Source organism: Natator depressus, chromosome 2 (assembly GCF_965152275.1).
Source record: "Natator depressus isolate rNatDep1 chromosome 2, rNatDep2.hap1, whole genome shotgun sequence".
NCBI classification, from domain to species: domain Eukaryota; kingdom Metazoa; phylum Chordata; order Testudines; family Cheloniidae; genus Natator; species Natator depressus.
Genome location: NC_134235.1, coordinates 244118537 through 244141114, shown reverse-complemented (window position 1 = coordinate 244141114; position 22578 = coordinate 244118537). Strand labels below are relative to the sequence as shown.

At 37.4% G+C, this 22578-nt stretch overlaps 1 protein-coding gene across 3 annotated transcripts in view; it reads right to left on the bottom strand.

Annotated features, from left to right (window-relative positions):
* Positions 1-22578, bottom strand: part of PTPRN2 (protein tyrosine phosphatase receptor type N2) — a 1019026-nt gene that overhangs the window by 14604 nt on the left and 981844 nt on the right. For all 3 annotated transcript variants that reach the window (XM_074946270.1, XM_074946267.1, XM_074946269.1), the window contains 4 exons: positions 17391-17510; positions 16000-16166; positions 9869-9922; positions 7581-7645 (listed from right to left, as the gene is read on the bottom strand). In XM_074946270.1, coding sequence (XP_074802371.1) covers positions 7581-7645; positions 9869-9922; positions 16000-16166; positions 17391-17510 — 406 coding nt within the window. The remainder of the gene's footprint in view (positions 1-7580; positions 7646-9868; positions 9923-15999; positions 16167-17390; positions 17511-22578) is intronic.

The window sequence follows — 22578 nt, the reverse complement described above, 5'->3', positions numbered from 1 at the left end:
CGGGTCCCCACATCTGTACCCTAGAGTTCAGAGTGGGGAAGGAACCCTGACATAAGCCAAGGGAATTCTACTCTTAGCAGGACTGGGTTTATTTTAACATTTAGATTCCCACTCAGTGGGAGTTGATGGTCCTCTGCTTTTTACAAGATTCCATCCTAGCTATTGTACTTGAAAAGAGGATGCAGGTAATAGAGGATTACTTTTAAAACCCATAATGACACCTGTATGATTAATGTTATGGTCACACTAACAGGCACTGCTACATATAACCCTTTCAAACTAACATATGAGCACCAACTATGACCACTGTAGCATTTCATACACACATTCCCATATACATGCAATACAAAGGGATACTGGCTTTGGCAACTCTAAGTCAAATTTATACAGGGGATTCTATGACCCCCACCTTAGCTCTTCCACAATGTCACAATTCTGGACAATCCACCGTTTCCAGCACCTGTGCCAGAAGCTGTAGGCTAGTCACCTGGAAGACAATTGTTGAATCAAGTGCAGTTTTGAATATGCCACTCAGTGCTGTGTTTAATGGTTTGCTCAAAGAAATCTGCTCCTTCTTGAATCCCCATATGGGAGTGTGCACATGTATGTTACATAGACTGGTGTTGAGATCCAGCTGGCCCATATGGGTCTTTCAAATTGCAAGATCTATATTTATTTTACTCTAGTTTTCTATTGCGAGTACATTAGCTAGTGATAGAGCATTCATTAGATACTACACAGAATGAACTGAGGAAAATATGCAACAATTCTGGACAAGTCTTTAATAAAAGGTAGCCTTCTATAAGAGTCACAATGGGATTGGTTTAAGATTGCGCAGAAATTATACTTTAGTGTCATAACCTACATTGTAACTTTAAGGAACAGAGACTTCCATCTGGTCAATTAAACACTTCTCTTGAAATCCATCTATGGATTGAATGCATAAGATTAACTGTAAAAATGTAGTTCTTCACTCTGTATTTACCTCGTTTTCTAAATGTTTGCCCAGCTGCTTATTGAACTGATAGCACACCATTGTATGGCTGGCTTTTTCAGTTTGTTTCATATTCTAACCTATCCTTTGTGTGAAGAAATGCTGCCCAAATTCCTTATGTGCTTGTCTCCTCCTCAGCTCCAGTCAATGACCTCTTGTTTTCAAATTAGTTACTATCTCAAGCTGCTTACTGACATCAATACATTCCTTTCATGATCTTCCAAAGCTCTATGGGGACCCCCTTAGTTTTTCTTTTCCCAAGATATAGTCCATGTCTGATCAATCTTTCTTCACGATTCATGTGCCTCACATCCTGAATAATTAGGATTGCTCTCTACCATACTTTCAGTCCCAATACCGTCCTACAGAGCAATCTCTGTGAACATAAACTCCAAAGTATTTAAAAAAAAAAATCACATCAATAACTTGTTTGCCTTTTGTTTATAACCTCTATGCATCATAAGGGAAAATATCAGCACAATCAGTCCTCAGAATATGCTATGGGAAATATAAACCAGCATCACTTTCCCAGTGAGCTCTCACTCATTTTTCAGTAGAAGCTTGCTGGAATGTTCAAGTTTTTCATAGGTTTTTGTTTTAATTTGTTATTAATGGATTACTTTACAGCACCAATCAGCCATTCCAAAAATGTATACATGTAACGCTACTCATCGAAATGTGTTATTCAAAAGCAGAAATTTATACAATTAAAATGTGCTTTTAAGTTGTTTGTTCTAAGTAGCACAAGTTCGCCTTTCTTGGAAGGCTCTACCATTAAAAAAATTGACCTAGACATCCACTGTGCACTTTTGCCTGTGGCTTGGGGTAAAGCTCCCTTTGTGGTCAATTATGTGGTAGGCAAGCATGCAACAAGCAATATTGCTTAATTGTGTTCCTTGGGTAATTCGGTGCCAGTTACATTACATAAAACGAACTCACTTGCAGAACTGCCCTGGTTAATATACAATATGTATACATGGATGCAAAGAACTGTCTTCATAAAAAGACTGAAGAAGAGATGAAGAAGAAACCTGAAGAATTCTGTGCAAGTTTGAAAGCTTCTCTCTCTTATCAGCAGAAGTCAGTTCAATAAAAGCTATTAACTCAACCACCTTGCCTCTTCATAAAAAGCATCAGTAACATTTCAGACATTATGCAATCACCATTATTGCTAATACTTGGGGCCAGGTTGTGGAGAATACAAAAGTGCAGATACCAAAACCTAGAACTTTGCTTTACTGACCTTAATTTTTTCCTAAGATAATTATCCAGATCTAACTAACTGGATACAGAATTCAAGGCTTCACTATACAATGGATTCAAATCTAGAAGACAAAATAAACAAACAAATCCCAGCTACCCATTTTAAAACTCAGAATTTTTCTGCCCTAAATTTTCCACAGGAATTCCATCACTTTCTAGTCTCACTTCACAGCCTCTGAAATATCAAACAAACAATAAGATGACAATCTTCTCTCTAAACCATATTTAGTCTGTCAACTATGGTAATAAAACATTCTGTAAATTCTGTGTTTACAGTGGAAACTGGCTACTAGAACTAAATCTTCTCTCATTTACCCCAGTATAAATCCAGACTAACTGCACAGAAGTCCAGGAAGTTGATCCAAATTTACATCATTGTAACTGGAAAACAGAATTTGACTTAATCTTTATACAGGGACATAAAAATTAACAGATTAAATCCAATTTAAAATACTAATGTGTACAAGTATTATCTTTTACACAAGCTTCTTTTTAGTGGCGGTGACCTGTCTATTTTATTATGCTTGTTAGATCTGTGTTATGAATAAGCAAAAGGCCCTAGTGAAAAGGGATCTGTTTAGCTAAATACTTTGGCATATTGCTATTGGTAATGATGAGTCACAAGAGGAACTAAGGAATCCTTCTAGCTTTCACATTTGGAAGAGGTTTCACTGAGTTTGGCTATGCTACATCCAATCTTTATGCTGTATTCTCAGATTCTGAAATTTATAATGTATTTCAATAGAATTTGATAACTCATATTTTCCTTCCTCTAAATTCCAATCGCTTCAATTAGTATCCAAAATTCAAATAATTATTTGCACTATGAAGACCTCTCAGAAGAGGAAAACAAAACTGGAAATCTCATATAATTTTCCTTCAGATTCGTTCCTTCCTTCATCATGCCAGAGAACACTCCAGTAATAGTCTCTTGTAGTACTTCAGTACTTGTGCTCACTACCAGAATGAAGAAGGGCAGAAAAGAAAGATGAGGAAGGGAAGAATGCTGAAGTTCTTCTGTGTTTCAAAAAAGAAAAAGCCCAAGCAGTTCAGGTTTGGTGTGGTTTTGGGGGGAAGTTCAGATGGATTATTTTATCTAAGACAGCTTACCCAGCTCTGTGGAAAAAAAGCTAAACAAAATCTTGCTGAATGTATTAATGTGAACATATGAATGAAGAATGTTAAAATTCATAACAGGAAATTGCCGCTGAAATGCACTGTAGCAAGCATTCTCTAATCATCAAAAGACCATGAACTGTCATTTTCTTCCCCCATTCAACCACTGAAAGTGCACACTGATTTCAAAGGAAACCTCTAAACTTTTCACTCAGGAACAAAGCTTGGACTAAAATGTGCATCTGGGAACTGAAAAGGTGGTATTACCCGGGCACTTTTCTGTAACACCCTTAAAATGCCATTGTTCATTGAAATGGAAGATCATCATTTAGAGGTGTCAAGTCCTAGTGCCTTCAGTAAGGCTAGACTTGAGGCACCACTCAAGTCAATGGGAATGTTGCTATTGATTTCAATAGTAGCAGGATTAGACCCTTGTTAGGACACTGCTCTGCATAAGGAATAATATAACCAATAACTGTAGCAAAAGTACCAGGATGGCAAAGCATAGCACTGAAGCTAGTGGAACTGTTAAATATAAGAATAAACTTAACTGTAAAACTTTTCACTGACCCCATGCTAGAGGAATAATTTGGACATTTAAATACAACTGATTTGTGACTGCAGAGCATAAAACCAAAGTTGAATAGACTGCTTGTGTTGAAAATTTGGTACAGAATGGATATCAGTGTCATTTGTCTTAACTATTCCAATTTTATACAATTAGATTATTTAACATGGCATCTTACACTAATGGATCTTACAATGCACAGATAAGCCACTATGTTTATAATAAAGAGTATACCATAATTCATTACAGACAGACAGCCCAACAGGAAATCCTTCATGATGATATGCAAAGCCAAAGGGGCTCCAAAAATGCATGCTGAAGTTGTTTGAATAACAATGGCAACCGGGGGACTGGAATGTGTTTACTCAGCATAGTGCTTCCCCCAGCATCATGAGATCTTTTCACATGCCCTGCTCACTACTCAAACACAAAATGCAGGAGGAAATCCTTAACATTTATGACGAAAGTATTCTGGCAGAACCATTTCTGTGATCACAGTGTTAGCTTCAATGTTCCCATACAACCACAACTGAAGTGCACTAGAATAGTGTGGGAGTTTTTTGGGGTGTGTGTGGGTTTTGAGGTTGACTTGGCAAATGTTGTATCACTGTTTGTGAAGTTGTATCACTTATCATGTAATATGAAATCCTTACCAATTGATTTCTGCTGCCATAAATCTGAATAATTTAAATAACTGATTGTTTGCTTTAAGTGTATAAAACAGTATAGTTTAGTGCAACTCTGACCAGCTGTAGTAGCAGTAGATCTGAATTTATAACATATTTTAACAGATGTATCAGCACTAATTTACTATGTGATTAGGAGTGAAAATTTTAAACGACAAAAGCATTTACAGTTAAATGCCAAAAAGAAATCATTTCAAATGTAGAAAAGTAAATCATTACATGAAAAAGAAACACCCTTTTCTAAATCTGCCCTATTAAAAATCCCACTAAAGAGCCAAAGCATTTTATTGATTGTTTTCTACTTTCCCACTGCTGAAACTAAATAGTCCTCTATTTACATTGATTTAAAAATGTATTATTGTCTACTTTCTAATAAACCAGACAGTGGAACAAGAACTCAAATTATTCTAAGTTTATTCTTAAAAGTCTTTTTGTTTTTGGGGGGGGGGGAAGGGAGGAGACTGAATCCTTAATCCTTAAAAGCCTTTTTGAAAGAAATGTTAGTAGATGCTGGCCTTGCAGCTGGGCCCAGATTGAAAGTGCACTTACATTTTTCTGTTTAGAACTGAAGGACTCTAAACTTAGTGCTAGCACTCCACATAAAAGCTTTGGAAATGGCATTCTTTGGTACTCGTGCAATTCATTCTTTAAGAAAAGGAAATGGAAAGAAAGATTTCATGTCCAGGGCTTCAGGCCTTTGATCATTTGATGAACATTGGATCCTCAACCTGGGCCTCAAACTTCTCAGGCCAGACAAAGAAGGCCTAGGCCTCACAGACTGGGCCTAGATTCCTGTCAGAACAAAACCTTTGGCTGCCTCACAGTGTGACAGCCTGGGAAAGGCCCACCTCAGCAGGGTTGAGATGCCCGCTTTGCCCTTTGATCTTTCATTTAAACTACAGCCAAAGCACCAGGTCAGAGGATTTCAAATTGCACACCCCCATTGGCAGAGGGGAGCAGGTCAAGAACAAAATGGGGGTGACCAATCTAAAAAGCCCTGTGACTCCTTTCTTTGGCCAGTTTCACATGACTTGTCTTGTATTGTGCAACACTAAGCCCACACTTAAAATGGAATTTGACATTACATGGTACAATGGAGTCAATAAATTGCATTCTTTAGTGCTCTTACAACAAAGTCAACCCTTCCTTAAGTGGTTGAAAGCCTGAAGCTAGAAAATATTTCTCATTTATTTCTCTATGTGAGCAAATTTCATATATTTTAAATCTAGTTTTCATCACATCCTCTCTTGGCTGATGGCTGAAATGAGTATAACTAATATTTAATGGATGTGTACATCAGTTTTATCATGTATCGCAGCCATTATTTGGAGAGATGAATTTGCCACTTGAAATATAAATGTACCAAATAGCTGAAATTCCTACATATTCTTTCACAAAACACAAATACACTTTCCAATGAGACTGGAAAAAATCATCTCATTTTGCTGGAGAATTTTCAGTCTGGGACTTGGCATAAGGCAGGCACACAACTTCTTTTCACATCAATAGCAAGTTCCACATGATGCTCAAGGGCACAAAACATAGCCCTTTGTGTGTGTGTTTGATGAGACATGTTAACAGTCAGAAACAGGGGAGAAGAAATGTCAAACTCCTGTATCTGAAGGAATGGAATGTCATTATTTCTGGGACATGACAATTTCAGAAGCGAGAGAAAGATTGCAAAACATGGATTTTATTTTTAAACTATGTATAGGAAGCTGACTAAGATTAAACAATTCATTGAATTAACTAATGTTGGTACAGTGATTAGAAGACAAAATGCTAAATATAATTTCTACATGTACATGTCAGCTAATCTGCATTATCATTTTCTTGTGAAGTGAAAACTCACATACACACAGGGCAAGATTGTGACTGACCATAGCACTAGCTTCAAAAAAGGGATGCAGAAAGACAGTGATGAGAAGGCAGAAGACTGCTATTTATTTATTTCTGAAAGTGCGAGGTGCTGTACAAACACAAAGGAAGACATATTCCCTACCCCTAAAAACCTTACACTGTAAGACTATAAAACAGACAGACAGAAATGAAGTGGAAGTAAAGTGTTGATTGACCAAGTCCTTATAAAATAGGGTAGGGCTTTAAAACTGTGCAGCATTGGCTTGTCTCTGCTCCCACTGAGGTAAATGGCTAATGCTGAGCACTTTTGAAACTCCCAACTATTACACTTTTAACACAGTGGGTTATTTACTTTATTTTATTGTCTATTTATCAGACAGTGACTATCTCCATGTACCCCAGCATTTCCCATAATCAAATAAGTCATTGGGGGAATAAAAAGAAAGTCCTGCATCCTTCCCGAGGGGAATCCACAGACTTTTTTTTTTTAAATATATAACAATGTTGATTACTTATGATTTTCAGCTGTGCAGCTAAAACCCTTTATAGAAAGGTGCATTTCACAGATGGGCAAAATGGCGGCACAGGGAAGTTAAGTGACCTGTCCAAGGTCTGGCAAACAGACAATGGCAGAGCTGAGAACAGAATGCCGGTCAGCCAACTCCCGTTCCATTCCATTGCCACATCAACTGAAATACCGTCTCAAAATTGTGTTTAAACTACTGCTGCGTAGGTGAGAAGTGCCTGTACAACCCACTGAAAGGAATCAATTTACTGATTAGACAACACTAAATATTTATCATATAGTTCAAAGCTTTTTTTTTTTAGCTGTAATACATATTTAAAATAATAAAATTAAAGCTACAAATCCTGCCTCTTCCAACAGCATACATGTCTAGGCTCCATTCATGAACAGCTTTTTTTTTTTAAAAAATCACTACAAGCACTGAAAATAAACTTAAGATCATTCAGTAAAGGGTACAATTTGCCTCTAATTTATTCTTGGGCCTTCTGTGAATATTTCTCTGTGTGTTACTATGGTAACCACCACATCTTTCAGCACTGAGAAAGCCACAAGCTTTTTGATTCTCACCTTTGGCCATTTTATTGAGAACCATGTCAATTAGAATGTAGGTTCCACTTCTTCCTGCACCATCACTGCCAACAGAAAGGGAGAAAGAAAAAACCATCAATGAACATCTAGACTCGAGAAAGAGAAAGGTAGCTATCATTATTTTTATACTGTGTCATACAAGGGGAAGAGAGGATAAATGGGGAGGGAAACAAGAGTAAGAGGAGAGGGAGAGAAAGCTTGCAATGGCTTTAATTAACACAAGCTGTTCATGTAACATTAACTATTGTTCTACATGGATAGCAGGATTTTGTTTTATAGAGCAAAAGATGTGTTTATTAAAAAAAATAATTAAACAGCAGTGAAAGGGTCAGTAATCCTAGAACAGGCAGCCATTTCTATGCACAAAGTGTTCACATAACAAGCGTATGGAATCTTGTATCCAAGATCAAGAATCATACAACAGGACAGTCACACGAGAGCTGGGGAAGAGAACAGCATCAACAATCCTCCAAAAATGACTGCTAACTCTATTTGTACTTGAGCAGCTAGGTTAGTCTGCATATGGACAGAGTGGTGCATATCCCTTTCAGTTACTTTCCACTCTCCTTGACTCCGACCCAAGAACTTAGAATATTTTATTACTTAAGGATCAAATTCTTTCTTCACCAAGAAATAGGATACTAGACATTTGGACTTGAAAAATGTCTCTCTATTGATTTCTTCTCTCACCCGCCTTGTTTAATTCTGCCTCAGTTGCAATGAGTGGGGAGAATATTATCATGTGATTTCTAAAAAATATCTTTAACTTCAGGATATTTCCAATCCTCCCTTGGAGATGCCTGATCAAGCCTTGTGAGGAAGCAAAGCTCCCTAATCTGAATGCAGCTTGTGTTCCTGTCAGGGAGCAGCTTGTAATTGGCAGCGTGATGTTCTTTTATGGTTGCTGTTAGCAAACATAATTAAGACTTTAAGTAATAGACTTTTTTCACTTTCCGCCCCAATATTTCTAAAAATGGGTATATGTGACCAATTGATTAGTCATTTTTTTATCAACTAAGTTATTTCTAGTGATAGGTCACTTTGTCTACAGTATTACTAAGGAGGAAAAATGCAACACTGTAATGCACTTATAAGTTCCATTTACACATAGGCTATGAAACTACATATTTGATAAGCCTCCACTGATGGGAGAAGTTTGATCTGTATCATTTACTAGAACAATTTTTGCAGAGAGGCGGCCAGTGCTACTAAGCTCTCTCTCTCTCTTTACCGCATGCCCGATTCCTGACTGTGAAGGAAACAAAGAAACAGAGTCTTATTAATTCATCCAAATGGTGAGTGACAATGTAGTGGCCAGACCTAATAAAACATGAACTGCTAGGCTGAATGTTAGAGACATTTTCATCTATTAGATTCATAGAAGGCCGGCAAAAAATTTAAAGGACAGATCTTTCTACATTATATTCCTTCCTTCTTGGACCTCCTTAGTGAGCCACAGGCTCCACTCCATACTGTGCACCACACAATGTGTTATATGATCCTGTCCCTCCATAATGATCTCAGCAGGCTTGTGACACATGCAAAATATGCTGCCCTTCTCCCCCACTAACATGGAGGAGCACATAGTAAGCTATGTGGTGTTTCCTTCCAATGTTATGATCTTTCCCCTGATCTTCCTGTCCACAAAAGAAAGGAAGTGGCTAAAGAATGAGAGCATGGCATTCACTATATAACATTGTCCCTACAGCTACAAAACCTAATATTTACATTATTACTTTAAGTTTTGTAGTGAGCCTTCGAACTGCTCTCATTTACATTCACCATACTGGCAGGCCTAAAGGGAATTTATGTTTAGAAGGTTTAAGCTTACTGCCCAACCAGCGGGCAGTTTTCCCCATCCCATTTCCTCTCATCAGTATTATTAAAAAAACAAAAATAAAAACATTTATCTAAATATTAACAATGCAGAACACAGTCTAAATTGGGAATACACGGCATTGCAATAACTTTGAAGCATATTTCTGAAATCAAAAAGCTGTAAATGAGATTTTTAAATACAGAAATCAGATGTAACTTGTGAATTAACATTTAAGATCATATTAAAGGGCAGATTTACTATGAAATCAGACCATCAGCTTTACTAGCATAAGAACTAAACTAAATAAATATTTTGACTTGGTTCATGATGTATCATCTTATTTGCGTAGTGATATATCTAAACCTTTAATGTGTCCATTTGGTTTTATTTATGTTAATTTCTTACAGCACAAAAACTTCTCTAAAGCTATTTTAATAATTGTACTTGCCTGCAGTGAACAATTACTGGACAAGAACGACCCCTGTAGCACTTGTTTACTTTTCTGCAATAAAACAGACAAAAATTAATAAATATATTATGTACAATTTCCTAAGCCTACTGTCAAAAGCATAAGTGGTAAGAAAAAGCAAATATTCATCTCTATAAGAAATATGCAGCTTGATTAGCTCATGTTATAACAAATAACTAAGTTACATACATAGTTTTGCTTCAAGTGTGTTTCTATTTTCCTGTTACAACAAATACATTTAAATTCCAAACATTGTTTCATGATACTCATATTCGCTGGTTAGCCAACAAATAAAGACACTCTCTTCCCATACTCTTTGCAGGTTAGGCAGAATCTCAGGTTGTGTATCATAAGATGTTTTGATTTTCAAAGTGAACCTTGAGTTCATGATCCTTCTCACAGAAATTTTTAAATGCATTGTGTGAGGCCAAAATTGAAAGCAGGTATTACAGTCAGAATAATGTGGTCTTGTACGAAAAAGAGATTATCTTCAAAAAAGCAAAGAGTAACTACTCTGAAGAACTTCTTTCAGACATCTAATTATTTATGGTAGGGATGACTAAAATACCAGGGAGCTATGTGGCTATGGTCCCAACAGAAGAGTTTTACACACATAACATTTATAAGTAGTTTTATTGTCTAGATTTCTGGCTAACCAGTCTGAAATATTTGAAAAATATAGCTGAAGCCCCAAAAATGACTACTAAACTGATATGCTGTTGTATTAATGTATTTGGACTAATACCTATTCTCGTATCAATGCAGAAATATAAAAATGTTGAAGCAAACCAAGATACTCAGTATGGGATTTTGAATACTTGACACTAAAGAACTAAAATCTATTTAAGTAGGTTTTTTTAAAAAAAAAAACAAAACGGGTTACTGCTCTAGATATATATTTTACATGTGAAACACATTACTCATCTAAAAATGTGAAGTGTCTATGCATACATTAAAAATGCAAACAGAACAAAGGATAAAATGGGAAAGCACTCTTTCTAAGAAATCAGAACCCTTCCCTCTCTCTCCTTGATTAGACTTTTGATCTTACTATAAGATCTGCTATAAAACTATTTTATAAGACCGCTTCCAAAGGAGGTCTAGATGTACCAAGGTGATAACTGTTAAGAGTAAGTATTTAACAGAATCTTAACTGCTAAGAAATGTGATAAAGTGTGCTGCTGGAATCTGGTGACTATGAGTATTAGAAATTTTAAAGCATCACTAATCACTTGAATCATTTAGTTTTTGGCTGTTCATCTATATTCTGTAACAATTGTGCTGGGTAATCTTTCATATATCTTTAAAAATGGCTTACAGCATAGCCTACAGATACTTGAGGATCTATGTTTGAAAGGCAGTCTTTCAGATGCCCACAACTTGACCCAAACAGGCTACCACAGTTACAATGATGTTCCAAATAACCCTGTTTTCACAACTGGCCTTTTGTCATATAAGAGTCTAACCAGATACCATACATAGTAATAATGATACTTCATTCTTGTAACACACAACACTTGCGACAGCACTCTGAAGATATAAACATTAACAAATGAATCTTCACAAAACACGTGTGTGGTTGATAAATATGATTAATCCCCATTTTAGAGATGTGGAAACTGAGGCAGAGAGGTGAACTATATACTCAAGGCTTCAGAGCAAATAATTAGTAGAGCTGGGACTAGAATTCAGGATTTCTCCATTCCCAGTCTTGGGCTTATTTTTGTAAACCACACAGCCTCTCACATCTCAACATAGGGGTTTTATCCATATTCTTCCTATAATAAGAGTTAATAAGTACATGAGTTCTGATAATGTGCTAGAATAAGTCACATTCTCTGAAATACGTGTAAAACCACTAAAGAGAACCTGACAGTGGAAATTAAGTATGCTCTGTATCTACTTTCACTAAGGTATTTTTACAGGTACTGACAACAAGCTAATTTATTACCATGCAAAACCTGAATAACCACTACCCCCAAGTTTTAAAAGATTTTTAAGTGAAGAGTTAGATTTTTCTGTAAAGATACATCTTTTAATTATTTCTCAATCACTTATACAGGAGCCTTACAACCAACAGAGAAATTTCATATTTGGGAAGCAACTCCATGAACACAAAATTAAACTGGATATTTAATTATTTCTGTGTTACAGGGTAAATGAGATTTCAAACATCTATAACGTAACTCAATACAATCATATGTCCAATGTGCAGCTGGTCGCTCTCTACCCTCCTCCACACCTACACCCACCTTGACAGAGTAACTTTCTCCATTTAAAGCTAACAAGTAGACGGCTGTGTTTGTGATTTCTTTTGCACTTGTGTGGTTCCTTTCTTTATTGCATAGAAACTTTACCAGGATACTAAGCATTGTTGTAATTAATTACAGAGGAAAGTATACTCTCAACAAAAAATTGTACTAAACCTATTTGTAAATCAAACAGACAGAGACATATATGTTGGGAAAAATACACCTTATATTTATCATTTTATTGATCAAGTTTCAAACATTTTTATCATCACACATTTCAGAAAACACATGAAAACAAAGGGGTTCAGTCCAGCTGATTTCTAGCTTAGTTTTATGAAAATATTTAAGAAATGCACCAGTATCCCATTTCTAAGCAGAGTGAGTCAAAAATTCATCAGTAAGCAAAGATCTTGAATGCTAAAGAAAATATATATATATATATATATATATAAAATATACAGGAAGAATTAACTTAGAAAAGAATGATTAGTAATACAAACCAACCCTTGGCTCATTGAGTGAAAAAGAAATCATCATGCAAACCATCAGCAAGCAAAGGTCAGAGGTCGTTAGAGGCTCAGAAAAGGGGTTTCCCACATTGTCCCTGCAGCAGAGTCACAGTTTCCAATGATCACTTTTGTGACTATGCAACTGGGCTCATATTACTAGCTGCAACATCACAAAAATGACACTGGCAACCGCTAATTAGCTGGCAAAATAAGAATTTGTCCATTTTTAAAGTGAGCAGTGTTAGTAAATGCCATTGCACACAGCAAGAAGTGATAGCATAATATATATATTTTAAGCAAAGCCCTCACATGTGATGCTAATTATCTTTTAGCGTAGCAGTCTCTCTTTAAAGTGTAAATGTGCTCCCTCTGGGCTCAAGAAATATTTAATTACACATATCAGTGCATGACTAACAAGCTAGTCCAGAGTTATAATGATTGGTCTATTCTTCAGAATGAAATTAGGACTCCAGAAGCATTAAAACTGACCAATGGTTTCTGTCTCAGCCTCACCTTTTAAGCACTGCATTTTGTAAGGACTTCTTAATATATAAAATAATCTTGTTTCAGCAATTTATACCTAAAAGAACTATATTAAAATACGATAGCTTTTCCTCTAGGTTTGATTCATCTGCTAAATGCAACATCATCTAAAACACTGTCTGATACACAATAGGAAGAGAAATGTAAGCTTTCAGTTTCCAAAGAGACTTACAAATTTACTTCAATAATAGTTATAGAATCCATATTTCCATAGACTCTGGGCAAGGTAATTTTGGGAATCCAATTTTTCTTGGTGATGAATTATAAAAATAGAGGGTTGGTTATGTATATGCTGAAATTCATATATGTATGTGAATATATAAATATACACACATATCCATATATATATATACACAAACACATTCAATGCACATAAAAACATGGATATTAAAGGGATGAGAGTAGCACTTACTAGCACCACTTTAAATAAGGGGATGTCGATATTCTGTCAGACACCCATTCTGAGGGCTTTATAACTCAGTTGTGATCATTCACCACAGGTGAAACTTTAAAATAGCAGTTTTTGAGTGTAAAGCATTTATTCTAAAAACCAATTCTAAAATAAATTATCTCAGCAATAGTGCATTACGTTTGTCATTAAAAAAAACAACGTAAGATGGCCAAGAAACTGAGAGAGTCATAAAAAGCAACTATTGTGCATGCAAAGATTACTTTTCAGAGAAATTTTACTATGCATTCAGTATTATGGATCTATAATACAAAGTCTACACTCAAGGAATGGTTATGGTAGGCTGTGAATACATATTAAATGAACACTGAAAACTCAGTTAAATCTTAACAGGTTCATTCTGACATCTACCTCAAGTCGGAAGCATGCCAAATGAACTACCTTCCTCTTCCAGTTTTAATTTCTTTTCTTTTAAAATACAGTGGGACTCTTTCATAATGTTGTTTTTCATTTCCCACACAACTTCATTAGAAGACTGCACACTTTTTGAGACAGGGATCGTGTCTCACTATAGGCCTGATCCTGCAGTGAGCTGAGTGACTGCTATCCCTACTGAACTAAATGAGAAACGAAGTTGCTCAGCACTTTAGACAACCAGGCCATATGGATCCATTAATGTTTTCACAGCAATCAGTAGCAAACTTTCCACTGACTGCAAAGGGGAAGAAACAGGCCCTGTGTTTGAACAGTGCTGTGGACTTTTACACCATGACATAATTGATTTTATTATATTGTTTATTAAAGTGGAAATTCAGAATTGCAGTTTGCATATTGCAAAGCATGGAACCAATTCAGGACTTTCACTACAGGATAGTTCACTATAGGCACTATTCTATACCACAGTTCCATTAAAAAGAAGGAAATCAAACTATAAAAACCACATTACAGTAATATTAAGAGTTTGGACTAGAAGCCAGAGCAAAATCCTTGGAAAATTCAATTACGGCTCCAACTCCATTCTTATGCTAGTGCTCCCTGTTATTCCCTCCTCCTATAGTTTTGCATGAAGACACTGTAGCATATATACAGCATTACCCTGCCAAAATGCACATTGATTTTAGCAGGAGCTGTATCTGAGTATCAGACCCACGATACATAAGGTAACCCACTGTATATAACGTATAGGAGCAGAGTGATGGCTCAAGGATGGAGTTTTGTCCTTAATTCCAAGGGTAACATTTTGCCAGCAGACAACTATGCAAACTTCCAGCAACTTCAGTTGGATTTAGGGCTAGTTTCTTCCCTCGGATGCACATGCATAGCTTCCACTGGCTTCATTTATTGGAGGGCAGAAATTGGCCTTAAAATTCCTTGCTTTTGAGCATTTAATTGAGACCTTTAAATTACCTTAGCAGTCTGTAGATTAATATTACAGTAAAGAGAAAACTACACCCTAATATTTGGCAACTTGCAGGATTTTGAACTGATTGCTCAAACTTTTCAAACACTCTTTTCATTGGCCACAAATTTATCACTGTGGAGTATCTGGTACAAATTAACATCTACGCTGGACACATTAAGCATGGTTTTCAAGCAGAATGAGATTATTTCACTCCAATCTTTGTCATTCCTGGCTTTAATTTTGAAATTTAGATTAACAGTAAATATTCAAAGAATCCACTACTTAATTAGAAAGATGAAAAATTTTAAAATTTTGTCTTTGTATATTAGTATGACACCTGTATTTTAAGGCAATATCAACTTCCTTTAAAATTCATGAGAGATCATATTTTGTCAGAATTTGCCTCTCCCTCTCCAGACTTCTACCCTCTTTCAACCAACTAAATTCTAAGGGCCTGACTGACCCCGTGGTCCTTAAAGGTATGCAACTCCCACTGGCTTGTCTTCACTGGCCTATAACTCAATGGTAGTTTAGCATGTACACACTGCACAGTGATTTATTTGTGAGATTCCTGCAGTGAGGATCAGAGGGTAGCCACACAAAAGGTCTTGAAGATGTAAACCCAGGTAAATAGTTGTGAAACAGAGAAATGCAAAGCCACAGGAAAAATATATAGAGGAAACAAATGCGTTTATTCGCTGGATAAGTGAGTCCGTCTTCAGAGCCAGGGAACAGTTAGTTTGTGGGAGAATATGGAAAATTACCTCAGCCTCCCTCTCCCTCGTTACCAAAAAACCACTGTTTATGCATACATATTGCAGAATGGGAGCTTATATTTGTATATAAACGTATTGGTCTGACTTCACAAACTTGGTATAGAGTTATTAATTGAGGGATCTCTCTCCAGTACGGATATAGAGGATAACAGAAAGTGTTTCCTATACAAATAGTTCCCCAAATTTGTATTAAATAGACTGTTATGCTTTGTGTTGTACCTGCGAAAATCCAGAAGTGACCTTGTGGAAGCAGGAACTTTCTGATCGTGCCAGCTAAGAAAATGGAATTGTGTCACGGTTCGGGTCTCATTGGTCTGTAGGTTTTTCAAGTAGAAGCTCCTCACTAGGAAATCCTCACACCAGATGTGCTCAGAAACCAGATTTACCTACATTATGTAGAAAGGAAAAAACCAGCAATCAAGAATTCAAGTTGAAAGTTGGTCTTTCAAAGAACATGGAATCCTTCTGAACAACAAGAACAAGCATAAGACTTATTTATTAACTGGCAACACCATGGAAATAGTTTGTTATTAGTAGCTATTGTAGCTGTTCTTGCGAGAGGGTTAGGGAGTAATGTTTTGTTTCATTAAATTATGCTTAACATTTCTAGATAGTTTTCTTACAAGTCAAAAAATCTCCAAGTTGAGATTTTAGACTGATTACGATGGGCCATATATATGGTAAAGATGCTGCTTGATAATATGCCTTAGATTTACCCTTTCATTCTTCACTTGGAGACACCCACAATGATTGCCTTCCAGAAAATTATCCAGGATGATTTGAGTAGTTTTCTTAAAAAAATAAATAAATGAGTCTCTCTCACTTGAGAACTTTCAGCCAATTTATTCTGTTCTGCAGAAGCCTACACATAATATGAAGAGCGGGATCATTTTTACAACTGATAATATTTTAGAAAAAAAAATGCATAACTGGAGTTCAACTAACTATTATTCCTCAGAATCATTTATCACTTATTCTTCACACTGTGCCCATTATAGTATTGTCGCCTTCATTCACTAAACCAGAAGACCAGGGAAAATAATGGACACCCAAAAGTCATTGTATATAGCAACAATGTGATATGATTGATATACTGGGACAGATATATCAAACAGAAAGAATGTAATTTTTTTTCCACATAACTGAGGCTGAAGCTAAAAAGTAAATAGCTTTAATCACAGAAGAATGTATATGTATATAATTACACGCACACACAGGCTCTCTCTATAAACCCATATATAGCTCTCCTAAAGCACAATTCGTTATTTATAAACATACTATTTTCCTTAAAAATATAAATATTCAGTTATTACAAACTTTTATATATTAATCACAGTCAATGAGTGGGAGATTCTCTATCCTTTATCTTACCAATATATTTGACCCATCGTTTACTAGATTTTCTTCTATGTAAAACTACATTGTTATCAAGATATGCATAGTTTTTTCTGTGAACATAAAAACAACTCATAAGTACCACTACACTAGCATAATATGGGAAACCTCAACTCAATTTACAGGTCAGATCTGATTAAACAATATTTTGCTCTGTATGAAATTAATCCACACACCTACTGTCAAGTTTACAACCAGATATTTTGTTTAAGTACCTCATAGATGTGGTAGAGGTTTGACCCTTCATCTGGCCAATAGTGGTAGCACTGCTTGACTCCATTTTCAGTAAGGGGTGTCAGCATGACAATAACCACACAGCCGTTCTCCCAGACCATCTGCAGACAAAGACAGACACCGTGGCCACACTGTGACTGCCTAATTATTGCGTGACATGTATAATTACTGCACTCAGACACACAATCAAAATTTATTCCATTCACAGGAAAATTTATTTCATTTTCATTAGAGACTTTTACTCTGCAGCTGCTTTCAAATCCCTGAATAAACTGGCACCATATTTTGCATGCTTCCCTGAAATATTAAAGAATTTCCAATGAATTCAATCCATGCCCTTAAAAAAACAAACAAACAAACAAACAAAAAAAAAAAAAGAAAACCCCACAAAGCTTCCCATCCCGAGGACTGTTTTCAGCTGTTTTTCTTTCACACTTTCAGATCCATAAAGGAAATGCTTAAAAAAACCACAACTGTTTAGTGTCTGATGTTTTATACTAAAACAGCATGGACACATGTAATTAACAATATACTGACTTGCCCAAGTAACGCAAGCTGCAGTCTGTTTGTATGCTCAGATTTGTTTCTTTTTGCTGTTTGTTATGCACAAAAAGCTGCTGAACAAGTACCTTAATGAAGTAGTCATAAAAGTTGCATCCAACAAAGCTTAGGGGCAACAAAAAACTCTCCTTGAGAACTATTCAGGTGGATAAATGTTCCTTTCACAAACATTGTGTTAAAATATATTTACTGACATGTACATTTTTAATTTAAATTTTATGTAGGATATAAAATGAAAACAGTGCAACCCACCCTCCAGGCTATCCACTCCCCAAACAAGACAGCAGGAGTACAAGAGAACAACGAACCAGCTAACAGCATGACTGTTTAATAATTTAAAATAGCCACAGAGTGGAAAATAGGAATCCAAGGCTCTTCAACTAAAGGGTTTGTGGATGTTTTCACACAAACAAGAAAACAAGCAAAGATCGTCTGGCATATCTGTGTTCCAAACACAGCTCATGAGTGAACAAAAACACTGCTATGAATTAATACTGAGCAGCATAATCATGAAAAACCATTATTATTATGGTGTACATTGATGTTATATTTGCATACAACTTTCATTGTCTTTTTATTAGCATATTAAATTACTGAGTGAAAAGAAAACTGCTCTTTTTGTGAAGGGTTAAGTTTATTTCACAGAAATATTCATAAGCAACTGTATTGAGATGTAAATTTTGTAAATACAAAGGGCCTTTATCTAAACTGCACAAAAATGATACATTTAATTAAATTTTTTAAATGCATATTATACAGTCCAATAAAAAGGTTTTCCATTTAATAGTATTAAGTCTCCTCTTTTAAATGTATCTTGCATATGTACAAAAATATTTTCCTTTAACATAAATTTGTTTCCTTATACAGTACAATAGTTAACATCCGTAAAGCATCTTTTTATACCAAAACTTAGTGAAATATATTTTGGGTTTCTAAAGTTTGGGGCTTTTTTTGTGATTTTGGGAGGCGGGGCTCAGAGAGGCAAATTATGACCAATTTTTTCTTGGAGTAAATACATTTATTCCTCTTCTCCATCCCCCCCCCCCCCCACCCGCCAAAAAGAAAAGAGACTGGTCTTCTCTGAATGAACCAAGGTTCCTAACAAGATCTTTAGAATCCACCAGCCCCTTCTGCCACCAATTCTCAACATTTCAAAAATGGTAAACTTGGGTTACATTGGTATAGAATTTATTAAAATTATTCTCTTTCTTTGGTGGATTTTTATTGGTTTTATCCTATAACTGGACACCTTAGGTATATTAGGGAAGATAATGCCATTTTCACCCAGGCCCACACATCTTCAGACTTCTTTAGTTTGAAATCAGACTAAGATAAGAATTCTTACTTTAAAGGTATACAGACTTTAAAACTATCCTCACTAAATCAGTACTTTCATCACATAACAATTTAATGTGCCTTTAGAAGGTATAGAAGCTCATTGAAGCCATTACGAAAATGAGGAGAAACACAGTTTTTATGAGTGTAATAAAAATACAATGATCTAGACCATAAACTAATCATCTAGCACTCTGCTTGTGCCACCCAAGTGTAACATTATAGAAGCCCACTCATTTAGAGAGGAATCCTTACAGTTTGGCTACACCGTTCATTGGTTCAAAGATACAGCATTTCATTACAGAGGAGCCGTCTGAATCTCTGAAGATTTCATTAAGCATAAATCCAAATGAAAGTTAATTTAAACAAACAATTTCAAAGTTACTCTGGGGTATAATATTTCTTTAAGGTCATTGTGTGAAAACACAGAAGTCAAATACACTAAATCAAACAGGCAATGCAATCTAGTAGCGTCATCATCACCACCACAGGCAGTTGTGACTGTATTACCGGTGCTTACCATACATAAGAGATATTCACCAAGACTCATTGACTGGGACTTATTAACATATATTCTCCATTTTTTTAAACAACACTTTGTTGGGCCATCAGACATTTACTTGTATTTCTTCATGGATAAAAGTAGAAGAGGGATGGACCAAACCCAGACCACAGAATTTTACGCTGCGGCCAATGGATGACCTCATTCATAATCTGGGGGTGGGGCCTTCAGAAACTACAACTCCCAGAGCACTATACTTCGGGCCCTTGTTTCCCAGAATTCCTTGCCTCCTGAAGCGTAGCCAGTTCCTGCCCAAATGCTAGTGTTGCTTTTCATTCTCCAATTCCACCTTTGTCTAGATCAGGTTCTGTTCTAACTTTGCTTCCTGCATTATAATTTTCTGCCAGGAAGTATATACTTCTGCCAAGTTCTGCTTAGCTTCCTCCAGTTGTTCCTCCAGGCTGTGAAGATGTCTCAGAGTTTCCAAGTGATCTAACAAGTCCTTCCAATCCTCTTTTTTGTGTCAATAAGGGCTAAGCATTCTTGACTGTAACTGCAGTACCTGAGTAGGTTTCTCCCTTACTGGCTCAGGTACCATCCCCTACCACATCAAGGCCAGGAAACCTTGCCAGTCTCTGCCCTGGATCACAGGCCATGGAAAACTCCTCACCGCTCTGACTCTCACTCAGCCACGCTGACCTTGTACCTCTAACTCCACCACAGCTGACGAGTCCCTCTGTGTACCCAAGATATGTGGAATGGGAGGTGTCGGTCTATAATACCAGACGGAAGTCCATTTCCCCTGGTAAGAGTTTGCCTGCAGCCTGATTCCCCCAGGCCCCTCAGTACCTGTTTCCTCAGTTTGATGGATCCCACAGAGGGTGATGTACAACCCTGACTTAAGGAGCCTCTCAAACCACAAATCCAGGCAGTCACACTCCATCCAGGGACAGTGTCTTATCACATGTCCCAGTTGCTCACAGCTAAAACACAAAATGAGGCTTCCCTGGCTACCTTCCACGATGCTTCCACTGGAGGGAACAACTGGGCTCGGGGTCAATGGCTGATCTGAGCGCCAAAATTTAGGGCTGCCCAGGATTCTTCTTCCCGGTGGGGATTCCTCAGCCTCTGGAGACTGGGGTCTTACATCTTCCTGCTTTCTTGGGGTGATATTTTTACTCTGGCCCAGCACCCAGCTTGCTTGGTACTATCTGTCTCCAAATAAGCCTCTTTTCTTTCTATTAGAGTGCTGGCAGAAACTGGCCAAAATGGCCAGACTCAGCTTTGGGCCCCACCTAGCAGAACCTGCAGAAATTGTTTTATGACAATTTGATCCATAATTTCCCCTACAGAGTATGTCTCTGTGTATAGCCTGCACAATGCCAGGTCTCAGAGCCACTGAGTCATCACCCTGGGCTGTGTTCCCTGAGGGAATGGTTCCATTCTACAGTGGTGTTGATAGGCTTCAGGTGTCAGCTCCAACTGATCTAAAGTGACTTCTCTGACTAGGGAATGTGATTTTGTCAGCTCATCGGACAGGGCCCTATATTCCGCTTGGGCCTCCCCTGACAGAAATAGGTGCTACCTGGGACACCCAGGATGATTCTGCCCATCTGCTGCTCTAGCCACCCATTCAAATATAAATAAAATGTCTCCAGGTTATTGTCTGACCCCAGCTTCACCAACCCCGAAACTGGCATGCTGACATCTCCTTCCCCAGGAGGCACTCAATTTCCTGAGGTCAGTTTTTCCCAGGCATTGCAGGAAATGTTCCTGCTGCAGCTGCTGGGTTGCCTGCTGCTTTTGCTGTCCTTGCAGCACCTGCAGGAGGTGGCCTGGGTTTGATCTTGCTGTGCTGCCAGCATGCAGACTACGTCCTCCATTCTGCAGCTTTTCCATTATTTCTCCTTTTTCAGAGGGGTTCTCAGTGGATCCCAGACAAGCCCCGACATGTGACAAAGTTGTCATCACAATATGACCCCCCTTGTGGCTAGATGTGTCATTGAAGCAGGACCAATCCCCAACTAAATCATCCCAGCAAGGGCTTTGTCAAGCCTGACCTTAAAAACTTCTAAGGAAGGGGATTCCACCACCTCCCTAGGTAACGCATTCCAGTGTTTCACCACCCTCCTACTGAAAAAGTTTTTCCTAATATCCAACCTAAACCTCCCCCACTGCAACTTGAGACCATTACTCCTCGTTCTGTCATCTGCTATCACTGAGAACAGTCTAGATCCATCCTCTTTGGAACCTCCCTTTCAGATAGTTGAAAGCAGCTATCAAATCCCCCCTCATTCTTCTCTTCCGCAGACTAAAGAATCCCAGTTCCCTCAGCCTCTCCTCATAAGTCATGTGTTCCAGTCCCCTAATCATTTTTGTTGCCCTCCGCTGGACGTTTTCCAATTTTTCCACATCCTTCTTGTATTGTGGGGCCCCAAACTGGACACAGTACTCCAGATGAGGCCTCACCAACGTCGAATAGAGGGGAACGATCATGTCCCTCGATCTGCTGGCAATGCCCCTACTTATACATCCCAAAATGCCATTGGCCTTCTTGGCAACAATGGCACACTGTTGACTCACATCCAGCTTCTCATCCACTGTAACCCCTAGGTCCTTTTCTATAGAACTGCTGCCTAGCCATTCGGTCCCTAGTCTGTAGCGGTGCATGGGATTCTTCTGTCCTAAGTGCAGGACTCTGCACTTGTCCTTGTTGAACCTCATCAGATTTCTTTTGGCCCAATCCTCTAATTTGTCTAGGTCCCTCTGTA